This window comes from Schistocerca americana, chromosome 6, assembly GCF_021461395.2.
Source record: "Schistocerca americana isolate TAMUIC-IGC-003095 chromosome 6, iqSchAmer2.1, whole genome shotgun sequence".
Lineage (NCBI taxonomy): Eukaryota > Metazoa > Arthropoda > Insecta > Orthoptera > Acrididae > Schistocerca > Schistocerca americana.
The window spans coordinates 587,622,642-587,643,006 of record NC_060124.1 but is presented as its reverse complement, the minus strand read 5'-3'; the positions used below and the strand labels follow the sequence as shown (position 1 = coordinate 587,643,006).

At 42.1% G+C, this 20,365-nt stretch overlaps 1 protein-coding gene across 2 annotated transcripts in view; it reads right to left on the bottom strand.

The window, feature by feature from the left end:
• The window catches only part of LOC124619917 (immunoglobulin superfamily DCC subclass member 4-like), a 265,451-nt gene that overhangs the window by 196,093 nt on the left and 48,993 nt on the right, over positions 1-20,365 (bottom strand). For both annotated transcript variants that reach the window (XM_047146553.1, XM_047146552.1), the window contains exon 6: positions 9,164-9,288. In XM_047146553.1, coding sequence (XP_047002509.1) covers positions 9,164-9,288 — 125 coding nt within the window. The remainder of the gene's footprint in view (positions 1-9,163; positions 9,289-20,365) is intronic.

The following is a 20,365-nucleotide window of genomic DNA, read 5'->3' as shown; positions in this document are numbered from 1 at the left end:
ACAATTATGTAATCTATCTGGTACCTTCTAGTATCTCCAGGATTCTTCCATCTATACAATCTTCTTTTATGATTCTTGAACCAAGTGCTAGCAATGATTAAGTTATGGTCTGTGCAAAATTCTACCAGACAGCTTCCTCTTTCATTTCTTACGCCCAATCCATATTCACCTACTATGTTTCCTTGTCTCCCTTTTCGTACTCTCGAATTCCAGTCATCCATGATTATTAAATTTTTGTCTCCCTTCACTACCTGAATAATTTCTTTTATCTCATCATACATTTCATCAATTTCTTCATCATCTTCACCACGTAGCTAGTAGAGAGAATAAAATCATGGCAGTGTTTGAAGTCACAGACGGCTTCCATCAGTGGGGACTTCTAATTTATTGAAATGAAATGTGTCTGACAGTTCTACATTTTATAACAATTCCTGTATGCCATTCCTTATAATACCGGACAAACGAGAAACTCAAGCATTCTGGCACTTCGTAGCAACCATTAGTTTTCTTTAGACAGAACTGAGATGGAGTCAGAAACGGTCCCGGCCATTGTTCTGCATGTTGCGCTGCATACCAGGCATACTTGATCAAATTCGTAAAGTGTGGCGTAGAAAACTGGTAAGGCACAAATGACTGGGGCTTAAGAATACTGTTCCGCTGATAAACCTGAAATGAGAGAAAGATATATCGGAAATTATGTTATCTGATAATTTCTTGAAAAATGCTTTCCACTGTCAAAAAAATTCTTTATCGAGAGATTGAATTGATAGTTCCAGGTGGGATCCACACTACATCTACAAATTTTTCGTTGTCCTCCACAAAAACAGAGGCGTCGTTATGTCCAGACCATGAGTCCAACAAAAACAATGAACTAGGTTCTGTAGCTGGTAGGAATACGGTTCGAACGAAGTGTTGAATTATTCTTTGCCATTGTTTCAGGTTTTGATAGACGATTTTTGTAACTAAACAGTCTATTTTTTTATTTTTGGTCCTAGTCTGCCTTGCGGTTCTTGAAGACAGATATACAGCTGCGGAAGCAGTGAACCACTGAATGCGTGGCATTATCGTGTATGAATGTGCCTCTGCATTCATTGATTGTGCAACCGACTCCTTCTTTTTTTCACCCCCAAATGATAAAAGTGCGGTGTGCACGCAGTTCTTTCACGAAACCTGACTGATCAGCGTTATAAACAGCAGTTGCGGAGATAACAGCACGTTTCGTGTTTACGTCAGCTATGAATTTCTCTATGGTACTGTCTATCACTGGCAGTTGCTCAACACGTTTACGTGCCGTGAACGTGGTACTTTTGCGACTTCCTATTCTGTACGATTTCTTGGAACTGCGAATCCAGGTCGACGAAGCCTGGAAATTAGCAATGTTCATGTCAGATGCAATTCGAAGGGGCAGTCTTGTAGATCTCCATCGGTAACGGTGCATAACCTCTCAAGAGCAGTTCTAAATCTTTCGAACAGTTTTTTTATTCCCTTTGGCGCATATTTCTTACTTCATGCATTTGTACCGTTCACGATCCGACTTTACCAAACGAAAACGCCTTTGCACACTGCGTTAACTTGAAGCGTTTTTACCCTCCTTCGTTTAACCAACATTTCATTGTCTTTTCATTGTCTCCGAAAGCTGTTGCAGTACGTTTTTTCTTTTTAGGCTTGGAAGGAATTCTTCCTGAAAACTATTACTTGCGCAACTGACGTCGTCCAAACCACAATTCATCGAATCGTCACACTTATTTCCTACTTATTTTTAGGAACCACATTTTCAGACGAAATGTCGATATCATTTGAATGAATGTCGAGGACATCAACTAACAAGTGACACATATGTACGTCCTCAGGAGAAGTAGATGATTTCGACTGGAAACCCCGTTCTTCGTATTTAATCATTGTTAAATTCAGAACGTTAATTGGTTTCCACATTACTGTGAAACTGGAAGAAAAAAAGGTAATATTAGCAGGCATGCCTTAAGAAAACACAATAAATATTAATTCAGCTTTGTCTGTATTGTCATTACTTACCATTACTGCAAAAAAGCAACTGATAATTTTGTAACAGATGTTACTTGAGTGGCTAATTCGAGAGAGTAGTAACTATGTACTGTAGTGTCAGAGAAACTATCAACGAACAGTAACCTGAAACATCCTTTACAAGTTGCGATCAGTTTGTGTCCTGTTTCCTGTTTACAAATGTACCGCCGACCTCCGCCTGTGTGTGTGTGTGTGTGTGTGTGTGTGTGTGGGTGGGTGGGTGTGCCTAGTTGCGCATGCGCACTTCCTATAGCGCCAGTAGGCGTGTACATTTGTACATTTCTACTGCCGCCTGGAGTGCTAAGAATTTGGCAATTTTCAGCTATTTTTTAATACTTGCAGTGCTTCTTTGCAGCTAAAATTTTTACAGAGCATTTCTTTCGTTATCTTCTTCCTGCGTAAAAAATTTCAGGGTAGGTTTAGGCATGTCTTATTGGACCATTCCCTTGTTAGGCCAGTACTACACTATGATATTTCTTTGTCAAAGTTGATATGCCAAATATTTGTGTCAAAGAAATTTGATGGTTTAATAGAGAGCTTTGTCAAACTTCGCCTGTCGTCAAATAAATATGACCAAATCAGGGGCCTCGCCGTAGATTTGATCATAAATGAGAAATGTAACCGCTTCGAGCGCTGGCGTCGCTACAGCTATTTGATGTCTCTGTAGTGTGTTTGTGAACATGGCTTCAAAGTTGGTTTGTTCTTTCGACTATTTTTTTAAATTAACTTGCTTTGACTAGGGTGGTGGGATGGGCAAGGGGCACAGTGCGTGCTGTTTATTGTGTGTTGATAGGCAGGTGAAACATGCTGAAGGCGACTTCATGTCCACAGTTATAGCTACCGCCATCCACCTCGACACCTGGAAACGGCCGGGCAGCTTTTCAGCAAGCCGGAATAGAGGAATAAAAAGTTCTTTCGTAGCTTTTCATCCTACTTTGTCTATTTTTGAACTCTGGATGCCACATTCTAATAAGCGCTTCATCTGTTCCCTACTTTTTTATTAATTTTGTAGTTGTTGGGATACTAATTTCATTAATTAAATTATTCGAAATTAAAAATAGTTCTTATTGCCCATACAGTACAATAAACATTTATTTACCTTCACATGTTCCCTCTTCAATGCTTTATAAATCGCTTCAGACGTCTCTGGAATAATTTTTGTTAGTATATAATGTGATATTCGAGTGCTTTGTTGTAAACTAGAGTAGCTCTCTATTGTATCAAGAAGTGCCACAGTTTGCCTGTCTTCTGCCCATATAGCATTTCTCAAGAAAGTATTCGGTTTTGTAAGATGAGAAGCCACTTTACTGAGCAAATACTGACATACACTCTCATCCACTCGTAAGTAACTCACATATTAAGACTTGACTTCCTCCACTTGCAACTTTCGTCAGAAATCTTGTTGAATGCTTTTACTGTCTCGACGTAATACCTAGGGCTCCATCCAAGTATGTTTTCCTTTTCTCTGCCGCTTTTCTTCCAGGCACACACGCAGTGCCATTGCGGTACTATCAACTGTCGCGCATAATAACAAGTTTTCGTCTGCCATCTTGAAATTTGACGAGGAATATGACGACAGTGTAATACCCATTTTTAGCGCCCCGTCAAAGGTCTTCGTCAATGAAATTTTACCAATATCCACTGAAGGTTTTTCTTCGCGGCAAGTTGTTTATTACGTTTGCTGTTTTAGCTTTTATGTTCAGATGACTTATTCTAATGAAGAGAGAGGGAAACCATTTCGTTGTGCATTTCAGGAATCTCTGACGTTATTGTAGAAATTATTTTAGCATCGCTCAATCACACTAAGCGACATGTCGCCCATGGAAACTGCAAAAGTCGGTTCAGACCTGTTTATTCCATTGAACCAGACAACTGGAAGAGAAGTAAGCCTCTGTCTGGAAATCCAGTTATCAGCCACCGGTGGTGTATTCTAAATCGAAGAGATGTTTCTCTGAGAGTGAACTCAACGAACTGTCAATGTAAGATCGAATTTAGCTCGGTGTGAAACGCTGCTTCATTTGTTGTTTTGTTGCAAAAGAAAACTGCCAATTGACAGTAAGTAATGAAAATGTGAAGTCATCTACACGAGTACTAAAAAGAATCCGCTAGATTCCTGACACGAGATGAATCACACAATTCTGAAGACTGAGTAGTCCAATGAATACTTCCGGATTACAGTAACGAATGACTTTAGTTGCAACGATCACGTAATACTATTGTGGATAAAACAAATTATAGATTGCGTTTTGCCAGCAGAGCACTAACAAAATGCAACAGGGCTGTTTCACTATGCCTTTCCGTCCTATTTTGGAGAATTGCTGTACAGTATGGGATTAACATCACGTAGGATTGACGGAGAGCATCAACAAAGTTCAAAGGAGGCCAGGTCGTTTTGTGATATCGCGAAATAGGGGAGAGAGTGCCGGGGATAGGATACGGGAATTAGGATGTTAGTGATAAAAACAAAGGCATTTTCCGTTGTGGTAGTATCTTCTCATGAAATTTCAATCGCGATTTTTCTCCTCCGAATGCGAAAACATTTTTTGGTGCGCACCTACATAGGGAGAAATGATCGTAGTAATAAAATAAGAGAAATCACAGCTAGCGAGGAAATATTTAAATGTCCGTTATTCCGGCGCAGAAGTAGGTGGAAGGTGGTTCGATGAACCCACTACCGGGCACCTAGCTGCGAAATGTGGAGCAGTCGTGTGGATGTAGCAGAAGCACATTTGTTTACTTCCACGGCATATTTCGAATACTTGGCTTCCTGGACCCTGTTACTTCTTTTCAAAGCGTAGTTTCCCCTCCTTGGCAGTTCTACCTTAGTTTTTAATCTTTCTATTTCGTGTTTAGCAGTAATGTTTCAAATGGCTCTGAGCACTATGGGACTTAACGTCTAAGGTCATCAGTCCCCTAGAACTAAGAACTACTTAAACCTAACTAACCTAAGGACGGCACACACATGCATGCCCGAGGCAGGATTCGAACCTGCGACCGTAGCGGTCACGCGGTTCCAGACTGTAGCGCCTAGAACCGCACGGCTACCCAGTCCGGCCGTTTAGCAGTAATATCTAGGTCAGGAACTACCTCTTGCTGGTCGACCGAACTAATTGAATTTTCGTTGTAGATACAACTGCTAGACCAGACAAAAATAAATAAATAAATAAAAATAAAAAACAATGCGCGAATAATTCCAAAGCCGCTAATATACAGGAACGTGTTTCTAAAGACTATGAGTAGCTGGCAGCTCTCCTTACTGGTGCTTGCCATCACCTCTAATGCGACTCCACGTTAATTTGGATTCTTTTGTGATGGCAAAAAACCCTTTACTTATCTTTTCAAAGAAAATGCAAAAGCTCATTTTTAAGCCCTGTCATTAGCCGAGCGGTCTAGGGCGCTGCAGTCATGGACTGTGTTTGCTGGTCCCGGCCGAGGTTGGAGTCCTCCCTCGGGCATGGGTGTGTGTGTTTGTCCTTAGGATAATTTAGGTTAAGTAGTGTGTAAGCTTAGGGACTGATGACCTTAGCAGTTAAGTTCAAAAGGTTCAAATGGGTCTGAGCACTATGCGACTTAACTTCTGAGGTCATCAGTCGCCTAGAACTTAGAACTAATTAAACCTAACTAACCTAAGGATATCACACACATCCATGCCCGAGGCAGGATTCGAACCTGCGACCGTAGCGGTCACTCGGTTCCAGACTGTAGCGCCTAGAACCGCACGGCCACTCCGGCCGGCAGCAGTTAAGTCCCATAAGATTTCACACACATTTGAACTTTTTTTTTAAGCCCCGTTCATAATTTTCGAGAAGGAAACGATGTCTACAAATCCGTGCATTATGCACATTAAAAGGAGCAGTGCTTTTACAGCACCCATTTGCAGTGCAGTTATCTCATCTTTTGGAAATGAATGGTAAATGATACCCGCTGTTTTATATGAAGCATTTTTGCATTTAGCAACAGCACAATGATTTTTCACTTTTTGCACATAGCTTTTCACAAATTCTCCTGTTGTCAGATTTTGCCTCTCATGTTTACTTAAATTTCAACTAGTAATACTAAATAAGACTGCTTGTGAAGCATTGGCGCATGAACAAAAATAATCTACTATGAATGTGAACCACATGTGAGCTTTTCTGGTTCATTGACGTCTTCTTTTGAAATGTAATGGTATGTGTTTGATCTGTTGTTTCTTTTAGTTCTGAAAATAACATTCCAAGAGATTTGGATATGGACTAAAACTAAAGAAGACTGTAAAATGTCATGATTTTTCTTGAACAATTCAAGTCATGTACACTGAAGCGCCATAGAAACTGGTATAGGCATGCGTATTCAGATACAGAGATATGTAAAACGCAAAATACGGCGCTGCCGTCGGCAACACCTGTATCAGACAACAAGTGTCTGGTACAGTTGTTAGATCGGTCACTGCTGCTACAGTGGCAGTTTATCAAGATTTAAGTGAGTTTGCACGCGGTGTGATAACCGGCGCACGAGCGATGAGGCACAGCATCTCTGAGGTAGCGATGAAGTGGGGATCTTCTCTTGTGAGCATTCCACGAGAATCGTGAGTATCAGGAATCCGCTAAAACATAAAATCTCCGACGTCGCTGCGGCCGGGAAAAGATCCTGCAAGAACGAGACCAAAGACGATTGAAGAGAATCGCTCAGTGTGACAGAAGTGCAACCCTTCCGCAAATTGCTGCAGATTGCAGTGCTATAACATCAACAAGTGTCAGCGTGCGAACCATTCAACGAAACATCATCGATATGGGCTTTCAGAGCCGAAGGCCCATTCCTGTACCCTTGATGACTGCACGACACAAAGCTTTACGCCTCGCCTGGACCCGTCAACACGGACATTACGCCTCGTATGGGCCCGTCACTGGACTGCTGATGGCTGGAAACATGTTCCCTGGTCGCACGAGTCTCGTTTAAAATTGTACCGAGTGGAAGGAGGTGCACAGGTATGGAGACAACCTTATGAATCCATGGACCCTTCGTATCACCAGGGAACTGTTCAAGCTGGTGCAGGCTCTGTATTGGTGTGGGCCGTGTGCAGTTGGAGTGATATCGGACCCATGATACGTCTAGGTACGAATCTGACCCGTGACACGTACGTAAGCATCTTGTCTGATCACCTGCATCGATTCATGTGCATTGTGCGTTCGGACGGACGTGGGCAATTCCAGCAGGACAATGCGACACCCCACACGTCCAGAATTGCTACAGACTGGCAGCAGGTATACTCTTCTGAGTTTACACACTTCTGGTGGCCACCAGACTCTCCACACATGAACGTTATTGAGCACGTCTGAGATGCCTCGCAACGTGCTGTTCAGAAGAGATCTCCACCCCTTCATACTGTTACGGATTTATGGAAATGACGTCAATTCCCTCCAGCACTACTTCAGACATTATACAAGTCCATGCCACGTCGTGTTGCGGCACTTCTGCGTGCCGCTTGGGCCCTACATGATATTAGGCAAGTGTACCAGTTTCCTTGGCTCATCAGTGTATAAACATGCTTCGTAAGTATTATAGACTGGTGGGAATAGACGACACTTAAAATATTGTCAGTCAGATTACTAACTTGAACTATGAGCCATACATTCCGATCTGTAGTTACATTTCGATTTCTGAGATATTTCTGTTACCTGTTGGGGAGTGGGGGGGGGGGGGGGGGCAATTGTGTCATTTTCATTTCATATCACTGCCAAAATTCCTTAATTCCACTTCCAAAACTCCTTAATTCATGCATATTCTGGAAACATTTAGCGACGCGATGTGTACCATTACAGACATGGATCCTTTCCCAGACAGATTGGTTCCACCCCTAGACATCTTTGCTCTAGAGCGCTAGCATCGCTGACGGGGAAGCCCCATTGTATGAGAAGTGTGTGGTCTGGCTCCTTCCGGATTTCGCTGATGCAGTTAGTGAGTTCAGCCTCAGCAAGCCTGCAAGGTAGTGCTCGTTTCTCGGGTGCTCGCACACCACGCGGTCGTGTGTAAATATGAAATAGTTTTGGGGAAAGATTAATATCTTGGAAATAATATAATTTTCTTATTTACTGAGATATGGCGAGATATTTGGAGCCCTATCGGAGCCCTCATAAAGAGACGATTGTGAGTGAGGGTATCTTGTGAGATCGGGTACAGAAGTAATAAATCAATGGAACTGCGGATTTTCAAAGTCAGAAAGGACTGTTAAATTAAATCCCACCGTAAAGAACCTACCAGCAATGGCAAACTCGATTCGGACGATGTTAAGTAAATGAATGTGGATGCAGAGTGTGTGGTTAGGCTTGTAGGTACAGTCTTGCTGGTGTTTGAAATAATACTTTTCACCTCATCGTATTAACGATAGCATTTTAATGCGAATTATGAACAGAATTATTGGAGTTGCAGATAGGCCGCGTGTCAGCAGGCACATGACAGGCAACTTTCCCGTAGCGCCATGTGTTACCTTGACTGTGAGTTCGCCTTCCAAGCTGTCGTATCTATTTCAGACAGACAGAAATACGTGTTGTGTCGTATTGAAGGAGGAGCGACTTATAGGTGTGTGTTGTCAGTTTTGACTTATGGTGGTAAGGCACGAGTTTTTAATGTGGAAGCTACTCGAGGAACAGTGGTGAAATGCTTACTGGGGATTTTCAGTAAGGAGAAATAGGAAAACATATAAATGGTCGTGGGAAGAGACCGAGCATCGAGTACAGAATTACGATGGCAATGAAAATGTAATAGTGGTCGGTCAGACATACAGATGGGAAATGGAACAAGAAAGTCCTCTGGACCGCAGTAAGCTTTAACAACATATGGTGCCCAAGTAGGAGGCGTATAGTAATCTACAGGAAACATGTAGGGCCTACCTAAATCTATGTGAACAGTTGAGTATCATAATTTAATGTAAAATTATATACAAGACCTAAATCCAGCAGTGGACATGAGAGTGCTACTATTGATGATGATAATGATGTCGAAGCTGCCTAAACTGATCAATGTAGAGGTGATACTGACCTGCAGCTGCTCATGAACAGTAAGTAATCCAAGTACTTCAAGTTATTTGAATAGTTCAGTTCTATAATCACAAAGCCTCTTCCGTCTACTTAGTTCACAGCAAACTTACTTTGTATTGCACTTCATAGAAAACTGGCTCTCCTTCTCCTGTTACGTTTTCGAACGATATTCTGATCTTTAGAGATTTGTAATTATCTTCAATTACATCTGGCGCATTCCCTAATACCTTGTAGGCTGAAAAGTAAACAAATAATGGCCCATTAATCACAAACATAGAAACTGTTGGTGAAATATAATGAGTGACTAAAGATACCCCTGTGGAAAGCTTAGAAAGCAGATATATTTTGCAAGAAATGCGATATATTTTCAGTATCATCCATTTTTTACTAATTTATCGTCATCAAAAGGAGCATTGAAATCTAAACATATGCGATTGGTTTCTTTTCTGTTTATTATTCACCGCAATTCTTTATTGGTCAAAACAGAGAGATATACAGGGTGTTACAAAAAGGTACGGCCAAACTTTCAGGAAACATTCCTCACACACATAGAAAGAAAATATGTTATGTGGACATGTGTCCGGAAACGCTTACTTACCATGTTAGAGCTCATTTTATTACTTCTCTTCAAATCACATTAATCATGGAATGGAAACACACAGCAACAGAACGTACCAGCGTGACTTCAAACACTTTGTTACAGGAAATGTTCAAAATGTCCTCCGTTAGCGAGGATACATGCATCCACCCTCCGTCGCATAGAATCCCTGATGCGCTGGTGCAGCCCTGGAGAATGGCGCATTGTATCACAGCCGTCCACAATACGAGCACGAAGAGTCTCTACATTTGGTACCGGGGTTGCGTAGACAAGAGCTTTCAAATGCCCCCATAAATGAAAGTCAAGAGGGTTGAGGTCAGGAGAGCGTGGAGGCCATGGAGTTGGTCCGCCTCTACCAGTCCATCGGTCACCGAATCTGTTGTTGAGAAGCATACGAACACTTGGACTGAAATGTGCAGGAGCTCCATCGCGCATGAACAACATGTTGTGTTGTACTTGTAAAGGCACATGTTCTAGCAGCACAGATAGAGTATCCCGTATGAAATCATGATAACGTGCTCCATTGAGCGTAGGTGGACGAAACTAAAATGAGCTCTAACATGGAAATTAAGCGTTTCCGGACACACGTCCACATAACATCTTTTCGTTATTTGTGTGTGAGGAATGTTTCCTGAAAGTTTGGCCGTACCTTTTTGTAACACCCTGTATAGTGGCAGGTGGAAACATTAAAAGCAGTGCATCTGAAGTGAAAACTAAAGGTACAAGCTGTGACCAGGACCTGTTTCTGCCTGGCTGTCTCGCTTTTCACGAGTCGTCTCCTTAAAAGTAGCGTATCTAGCCAGGTGTCCCTTATAGACTGAGGCCAATCCTCAGCGACACTCAGTTCCCTCTTTTGTATCAAACTTTTATATGAAAAGGCTGTCACACCAATCATAAAAGTAGACAGCAAACGATTTGAGGTGGGATGTCATCACTAATTTACTGAACTAGGGCAATTGTTGTATATTTATTTGATACATGCAATCAAAAGGTTATATGGAAACCATTGCTGGTTACATTAATGTGACTCTTAATACATCTACATATATGTATATAACTTTCAAACAATTGTGTGGTGTTTGACAGAAAAAAATTGCTTAAATGCCTTTGTGCACGCTGTAATTAGTATAATTTAGTAGTATGGATATGCCAGGGCCGGAATACTTTGCACTTAAATAGTCTTGAAAACTGCAGGTGTGCTACAAATTTCACACCTTTAGTACTCATGAGATAAAAGCCATGTCCACCTCTATCTATGATCATATAACATGTAATATGATCATGTAACCGTTATCTGTCTCCACAAACGATGATATCAATAAGTTACATCTCTCTCTTCCAGTCACTGTGCAGAATTTTACCATGAAATGGCCATTCACTGTACAATAACTTAAAATGTACACTTTAGATGTTATTAAAAAGAAACAGCCGTTCTCACTGCAGCCCCAAAGCAGTTGTCTTGGCAATGTTTAAAAGTATCCAAACAATATAAATTTTTGCACCTTATTAAAAAATATTAGTCGAAAAAAATACATTAAAAGAGTAACTTATATTATAGCTTTATCTACAATACGTCTACAAAATATACACACAGTCTCATAAATACAAACATACACGCACACATACAACCTTAAACGCACAAATCTGTATGCCATGAACTTACAGGTTTAGCAACACAAACCCGTGTTTAATGTTTGAAGTCTGCACCATACATGCTGTAAGGAGTAATGGTCCGACAAATCAAGTATTTCCTACATCTAAATTGCTCTCAAGTAACACACAGTGTACTCAACATCTAACATTTCTGGAACAATAGGTCACAAAATAAAAAAAAACAAAAAATGTAATGTTTACATCAAATGTCGAAATGTTAAATACAACATGCACACATATCCAACAAAATTGGTGCCTAAAAGATGATTGTGAATCCTCAAATTAAGTGTAGCGATGCTATTTCCATGCATATATAGTTACAAAATACATATGGCTGGAACATAACATGGTAAACTGGCAGTTGACACTAAAATTTAGGTGTCAGTGATGTAATGTAGGAAACGTAACCTGAATATGCTTACAACCGCAGGAAACGCAAGTTGGCTAAGCAGACAACCGCACAAACAAACAGGCAACTGAGTTACTGCCAGGTACTGGAAGCCTGCAATTAACTCCAATTTTTTCGACCTACACTTGAATTGAGGCACAATAGATTCCAAAATTAAATATTTCCATACCAAAATTATTGCATGACGCTCTTCAAGTCTTACAATGATATGTGAACATCTAACATACGGAAAGGGTGTTGGCATTTCAATTAGATGTATGTTATTTCTGGTTTATAAAACGAACTGTCATCATCAAATGTTTTTAGAAGTTTTTCAGTATTTTTTCATCTTAGCAAGCACAATATTAAAGGGGAAGAAGATAATGTATCAAATTCTACACAAGAAAAATATAAACTATGATACAAATAGTACACACGCATTGCCCGAACTCTTATGGGACTCGGTAAGATTGTCTGCCGCGAGAAATGAGTGTAATGGGCAGGGGCACTACGAATGTAGTGTGTGGACATCAAAGTTGGGAATGTGGGTCTCACGAGGAGCGTGCAAGGGATGAATTCCTGCAGTCGAACTATCCTCTGTGCCGTCAGTGGCACAGATGGATAGAGCGTCTGCCATGTAAGCAGAAGATCCAGGGTTCGAGTCCTCATCGTGGCACACATTTCCAACTGTCCCCGTTGATGTATATCAGTGCCTGTCGACAGCCTATGGTCTTGATTTAATTATCATTTCAAAAGAACGTATCTTCAACCTCGGCAGAGGTCGACATCACACTATATCAAAGTAATCGAGTAATGGTCACTCACATAACGACGAGAGTAATGAACTGCCAGTTACGGGCAGCGTACAGACGGCGTATCTTAGCGAAATACGTCATCGTAACCTAAATGTCAACAAGCATGTGGGCAAGTAGGTTTCAGTTGTCAAATCATATTAGTCCAGAATGTATCGGCTGACTGTAGACATACAGTGCCTCTCCCCAGACCGGAAGACCCATCAAGCCTGATAATAGCACTTAAATATACATATAACGAAGCATTCACCCTAAAGGAGAATTTATAATGTTTCTATCACTCGTTCTGGTGACAACTTCCAGTTCACGGTAAACGATTCTACCGAGGAATCCAGAGCTCCTAATAAGTCCACTACTTAGGAGTTTATTACATGAGTAGAATTATATTGTTGGTATCATTTAGTAGTTGATTGTGGTAAATACAGACTGTAAACGTTTTGAAGAGCCTTGGCACCTTAGTTTTGTTTGCTAAATAGTGCAGTGTTTCTAGAAAGTTGGTTTTGTACATAACCTTGAGTAGGCGTGCACTGTTTGCAATGAAGAAGGTCAATGGCTGGTTAGCGTTAACTATATGAAGATGGTAACCTCTATTAGAATGAAATGATAATTAAATCAAGACCATAGGCTGTCGACAGACGTTGATATACATCGACGGAGACAGTTGAAAATGTATGCCCCAACCAGGACACGAACCCGGGATCTCCTGCTTACATGGCAGACGCTGTATCCATCTGAGCCACCGAGGACACAGAGGATAGTGCGGAGGTAGGCCTTGCCAAAGAGAGACGCTATATCATAGGGTCCAACAGGTTTGCTTTCATGGAGCATCCATTGACGAATAGTCTCGCTGCAGTGAGTCTAAAAGTGCACCCATAAAAGTACGATCCAGTTTGTGTGTTGTGTGAAGGCAGTGACAAAATGGTGATGAAGGTTTTTCTTGTCACATCAATATTCCTTACATGGGAGATGTGACCATCAAGGATGAGTAGAATATGCAAAGTCTCTATTGGCTTTGTTTTTTCAACAAAATGTTTCAACCATTCCATGAATAGGTTTGCTTGAACCCAACCAGATGGGTGGGCTCTCCAGGAGGAGCATCTTTCATAAGAACGTCTGCCATATTAGTTCTCGAGAATATGAACGTCGGGGGAACATAAGAACCTCCGCACTCATCGAACAGATGACCGTTACTAGAGACCCACGTTCTGCAGTAGTCAGAGAACAAATTTGGCGTTTATCTCTGCTTGCAGTTACTTGCGGTATCTTGGTCTGAACTACACTAAGGCCTGTTTCGTCGACGTTCCATACACGATCTTCTGGATATTTATGTTTCTGGTATTCAGCTTGTAGCAAGACATAGCATGAGTTAACTCTCTCACGGGTAAATCCTTTTCCTCGGGCATACGATGTTCCAGTTGGCTTTCTTATTGAAAGCTTATCTTGATGACGTCGAAGAAAACTGACGTTTGTTGCAATTGCATTCCTAACTGCAAGTTGGTAGGCCATTTTTCGAACATCCATACCAGCGAAACCATAGAATTTGGCCTCCATGTACTGTAAGTAATCCACTAGTTCACTTTCTAGGGCTGGTGGTAGAGCTGGTTTTCCTCCAAGCTCTTTAGTTTCAACATCTGCCACCTGTGAGGTATTAGGCTCACACACATACCGCCGCAGAGTTGTTTTTGTGGCAGCAAATCGTTTCGATGCTTTTTTAACTCCCATCGTTTTGCCTAGGACAGCAGACACTGCATCTCGCATTTTGTTTTTATCCCACACCTGCCTTTTGGGGGTTGGTTTAGGTGCCAGATTAGTCCTAGGCATCTGAAAACAAAAATAAAAACATTTTAGGGACTGCTTATAATATGGACCCCGGAGTCCACATTACAAGCACCAATGGGGGCCATATTACAGTCACCTACACCTTGTAAACCCGTGTAAACAACTTAAAAACGAAATAATACCACACCTTTTAATATATTTGAAACTGTTGCCAATACTTTCTAGGTTGTATGCATGATGCTTACATCTAAGTATTAACCAATAATGGTACGTTAATATAGAGAAATTCACATACCTCTGAAAGTTTTGAACAGGAGCATGGAAAATATAACCTCACTGTCGCTCGGCCACTGTACTGACCTGCTTCCAGCGCTCCTACAGGCCAGTGAGGATACTGGTAGACTAGTTCTGCTATCACCACTAGAGTTCAACTAAATGTTAGTAAGATATTAAGGGGGGCCATATTTGTTGCACGGGCCACATTACCACCACTTACTCTATATGTACTGAACTGTTAACCTGGTCTTCAATGAGATTCAGGTCAATACTAAGGAAGTTGCATTTTACTTGGGAGGCTAGAAGTAAGGGCATTTCGTGTGAGTGAAACCGTGTTGAGAGATGTTAAACCAAATTCAGGTAGTGAGACTACCATAAGTCAGAATGACATATGAAGCTGACGCCTTGTAAGATCACTGAAATCACACCCTGCATGTTAAAACATACGCATATTTGAATATTAGCGTATTGTTAGTTGTTTCCGGCGCTCAGTAGAAAACTGGGAAATTTTGTACATGGCAGTATCTGAAAGACACACTTTTTTCTTTTTCTGTATTCTGCATTTGTCCATATGAGTGTAACAAACAAAAAGCCTGATGATCCTTGCTATCACGATCTGTACATCCACATGATTAGCGCTTAATCAAAAAAGGTATTCCTCAGAATCTGTACAGCAATAACTTCCTAGCACGTTTCATATGGAAGCCTTCGATCAAAAATAAGATAAAGGCAGTTTAAATGAAGTCTGGAAATACCTTTACTGTGAGCGATGTACTGAACGTAAAAATGTTACAGAAATGCATACCACGCTCTACTCGCCTAAGTCAAATTATTTTTTTTGTTTGACTCTCATTGTTGGGTTCCGAGTCACGAATAATTTCTTTAAATGACGTCATATTCGCCATTGACTGTAGAAATCATTTATTTCGCAACTGTAATTTTAGCCTTACGGCTGTTTTAAATGTTAGTGCAAAAGCGGAAAAATACATAAAAATGAAGCACACAGTGCATACATAGAACTGCTCGAACAAGCCTTGTATACAATGGTAGGTAGTGCAGCACGGTGCTGCACTTTGAGATAATGGGAAATGAGCTGCGAGATCGTGCTGAAGAGTCACGGCTTCGCTGTTTTATTCCGTTCCCAGGTATTAAATGAGCGTGTAACGAGGTCTGTTTCCCACTTCGCTGTCTCAGGTTGCAACGTTCTGCCGCTAGGGGCTTCCGAATTGTAGCGTGCAACATGGCGGTGTGGGGGAAAAGCCGTGCTGTAATCGAGTTTCTAACCGCAAGAAACTTCATCCACACGTGAAGCACCCTCTCATCTACATCTACATCTACATACATATTCCGCAATCCACCATACGGTGCGTGGCGGAGGGTACCTCGTACCACAACTAGCATCTTCTCTCCCTGTTCCACTCCCAAACAGAACGAGGGAAAAATAACTGCCTATATGCCTCTGTATGAGGCCTAATCTCTCTTATCTTATCTTTGTCGTCTTTCCGCGAAATGTAAGCTGGCGGCAGTAAAATTGTACTGCAGTCAGCCTCAAATGCTGGTTCTCTAAATCTTCTCAGTAGCGATTCACGAAAAGAACGCCTCCTTTCCTCTAGAGACACCCACCCGAGTTCCTGAAGCATTTCTGCAACACTCGCGTGATGATCAAACCTACCAGTAACAAATCTAGCAGCCCGCCTCTGAATTGCTTCTATGTCCTCCCTCAATACGCCCTGATAGGGATCCCAAACGCTCGAGCAGTACTCAAGAATAGGTCGCACCAGCGTTCTATAAGCGGTCTCCTTTACAGTTGAACCACATCTTCCCAAAATTCTACCAACGAACCGAAGACGACCATCCGCCTTCCCCACAACTGCCATTACATGCTTGTCCCACTTCATATCGCTCTGCAATGTTACGCCCAAATATTTAATCTACGTGACTGTGTCAAGCGCTACACTACTAATGGAGTATTCAAACATTACATGATTCTTTTTCTATTCATCTGCATTAATTTACATTTATCTATATTTAGAGTTAGCTGCCATTCTTTACACCAATCACAAATCCTGTCCAAGTCATCTTGTATCCTCCTACAGTCACTCAACGACGACACCTTCCCGTACACCACAGCATTATCGGCAAACAGCCGCACATTGCTATCCACCCTATCCAAAAGATCATTTATGTAGATAGAAAACAAGAGCGGACCTACCACACTTCCCTGGGGCACTCCAGATGAAACCCTCACCTCCGATGAACAATCACCATCGAGGACAACGTACTAGGTTCTATTACCTAAGAAGTCTTCGAGCCACTCACATATTTGGGAACATGTATGCCGCTAGAACTCAGCAATCAGTAAAGTCTAAACAAGCTCCGGTGACAAAAAAAGTAAAGGTAGTAACATTAAGAGTGCAACGAGAATTCCACTGTTAAATGTAGTTAGTGAAGTTTATTTCGTTTAAAACGCGTTCTCCTTCAGCATGCCAGTATCTGTCCACACACGAGCAACAATCCACTCTAGTATTAGCTGTCATCGATCATCCTCCATAAAGTACCGACTTGGCATCATCCGATTTTCATCTGTTTCCAAAACTTACAGACCACCTTCGACGACTTCACTCTGACAGTGATGAAATGGCGGAAGCAGAGCTGAGGTTGTGGCTCCGTCAGAAAAGCCAAACATCCCACAGTGACGGAATCAACAAAGTGGTCTCTCGTTGAGAGAAATGTGTTCCCGCCAGGGTGACTATGTTGAGAAACAAATATTTAGACTTAAAGAATATAGAGGTAGAATGTTAGTGAAGTTTATTTCATTTAAAACGCGTTAATAGTTTCCACATTACTTTTTAGCACCAGTTCATAATATAAAACTGACATGCTATAAAGTGGCCGGCCGCGGTGGCCGAGCGGTTCTAGGCGCTCCAGTCGGGAACCGCGCGACTGCTACTGTCGCAGGTTCGAATCCTGCCTCGGGCATGGATGTGTGTGATGTCCTTAGGTTAGTTAGGTTTAAGTGGTTCTAAGTTCATGGGGACTGATGACCTCAGAAGTGAAGTCCCATAGTTCTCACAGCCATTTGAACCATTTTTGAACAATTCACGTGTATCCACAGGACATGTGGCATGTAATTCAAAAAGTATCATCATGATGATCTCTCCATTGGAAAAAGATTCCGGAGTAGTGCCCCACTCGTATCTCCAGAGGAGGGGGGGGGGGGGGGGGGGGTACACGAGGAAAAGATTGAGTAGCCACCGAAAGGATAACGTTCTACGAGTCGGGGAGTGGAATGTCAGAAGCTTCAACGTGGTAGGGAAGTTAGAAAATCTGAAAGGGAAATCCAAAGGCGCAGTCTAGATATAGTAGGGGTCAGTGAAGTGAAGTGGAAGGAAGACAAGGATTTTTGGCCAGATGTGTATAGGGTATATCAACAGCAGCACAAAATGGTATAATGGGAGTAGGATTCGTTATGAATATAAAGGTAGGGCAGAGAGTGAATTATCTTGAACAGTCCAGTGATAGGCTTGTTCGTACCACAATCGACAGCAAACCAACGCCGGAAACGATTGTTCAGGTACACATGCCGATGTCGCAAGTTGAATATGAAAAGATAGGGAAAGTATATGAGGATACTGCTAGGGCTATGAGTACGTAAGGGAAGATGAAAACCTAATAGTCATGGAAGACTGGAATGTTGTTGTACGAAAGCAGCAGAAGAAAACTTTACAGGAGAATATGTGCTTAGGACAACGAATGAGAGAGGAGAAAGATTAATTGCGTAATAGCGAATTCTCTGTTCAAGAATCACAAGAAGAGAACGTATACTTGGAAAAGGCTTGCTCATAAGGGAAGACTTCAGTTGATTACATCATGGTCAGGCAGAGATTCCGAAATCAGATAATGGGTTGTAAGCCGTACACAGGAGCAGGTATAACTCAGATCACAATATAGTTGTGATGAAGAGGATGAGGTTAAAGAGGTTAGTCAGGAAGAATCAATAGGCAAAGAAGTGGGATACAGAAGTAGTAAGGAATGACGAGAGGTGCTTGAAGTTCTCTAAGGTTATAGAAACAACAATAAGGAACAGCTCAATAGCCAGTACAGTTGAAAAGGAATGGAGATCTCCAAAACCGAAAATCACAGAAGATGGAGAGAAAAACACCGTTACACAGAAGGTAACTGCGAAGAAACCATGGGTAACAGAAGAAATGCTTCAGTTGATTGATGAAAGAAGGAAGTACAAAAACGTTCACGGAAGTTCAGGAATACAGAAGTACGTACAAGTCACCGCGGAACGAAATATATAAGAAGTGCAGGGAAGCTAAGACGAAACGGCTGCATAAAAAAGGGGAAAAATTGGAAAAGAAATGATTGTCGGAGGCATTCAGCCTACAGTAAAGTCAAAACAAGCTCCGGTAACAAAAAAAGTAGAGGTAGTAACATTAAGAGTGCAACGAGAATTCCAATGTTAAATGCTGAGGACAGAGCGAATGCGTAGAAAGAGTACTTTCAAGGCCTCTATGAGGGGGAAGATCTGTCTGATGCCCATTGTAATTATCCGGGCTGCTATGCCGTGGTCGGTTGATGAAATCTGTGGTGATTCCCAACGTTTCGTCTCCGACTGCGGGAGACATCTTCAAGGGGGTCCGTAGCTTGATGGAAGGTCCAACACACACACTGGCTCGCTACTGACTGCCGCTAAATTCCGTGTCCGCGCGCCCCCGCGCCGCGGCGTGACGTCACGTGTTTTGAAGACGTCAGTGCAATTGGCCGCTGTCCGTCGCCGTCAATCGCCGTTGGCATCACCCAGTAGTGGACGGGTGGTACACATCTTCTTTAACACCGGCATCCATATACCGTTTAATCTCACACCCTCCTCCTTTCGGTTGAAATTATTTGGGTGTTTAGCGATTTCGATTGCCTCCCTGTAGAGCCTTTCGTAATATCCGCTCGTGGCCGCTAGTACTTGCGTCTCCTCGAAACGAATATTGTGGTGCCCTGGCTGAAAAGCATGCTCCGCAACAGCTGATCGTTCCGTTTCTCCTCTTCTACAATTTCCCTTCCGCTCTTCCAAACGTTTAGAAACAGTTCTTTTAGTGGTACCCACATAAACATCACCACAGCTGCATGGGATCCTATACACTCCAGATTTTTCCAATGGTTTGCGAGGGTCCTTGGCAGGCTTAAGGTATTCCTGTATCTTCCTGGTGGGCTTGTAAATTACGGCAATATTCCGCTTCGTCAAGATCCTCCCTATTCTTTCCGTTACATTTTTAACAAACGGCAGGAAAACCTTAGATTTTGCAGTAGCCTGTACGTCAGTATGATTTCTGCGTGGCTGCCTCAACGCACGTTTTATTTCGGCGGACGAATATCCGTTCTTCATTAGTGCACTGTGGAGATGTTCCATCTCAGCGTCGAGCAACTCAGGTTCACAAATATTTCTAGCACTGTCCGGTAACGTCTTGATAACACCCCGCTTCTGTTGTGGGTGGTGGTTCGAATCCCGGTGCAAATAACGGTCCGTGTGCGTGGGTTTGCGGTACACTGAGTGGCCCAAAAAAACAAGCACATCGAGGAAATGTAATTTGCCGTCTACCTCCTCCTCCATTGTAAACTGAATTCTTGAGTTTATACTGTTCAGATGTTCGTGGAACCGGCTTAGTTCCTCCCTACCATGTCTCCACAGCACAAACGTGTCATCCACGTATCGGAACCATACATTTGGTTTCTTGCTGGCACTACCTAAGGCCTGTTCTTCGAATTTCTCCATAAAGAAGTTTGCAAAACCGCCGAAAAGTAATAT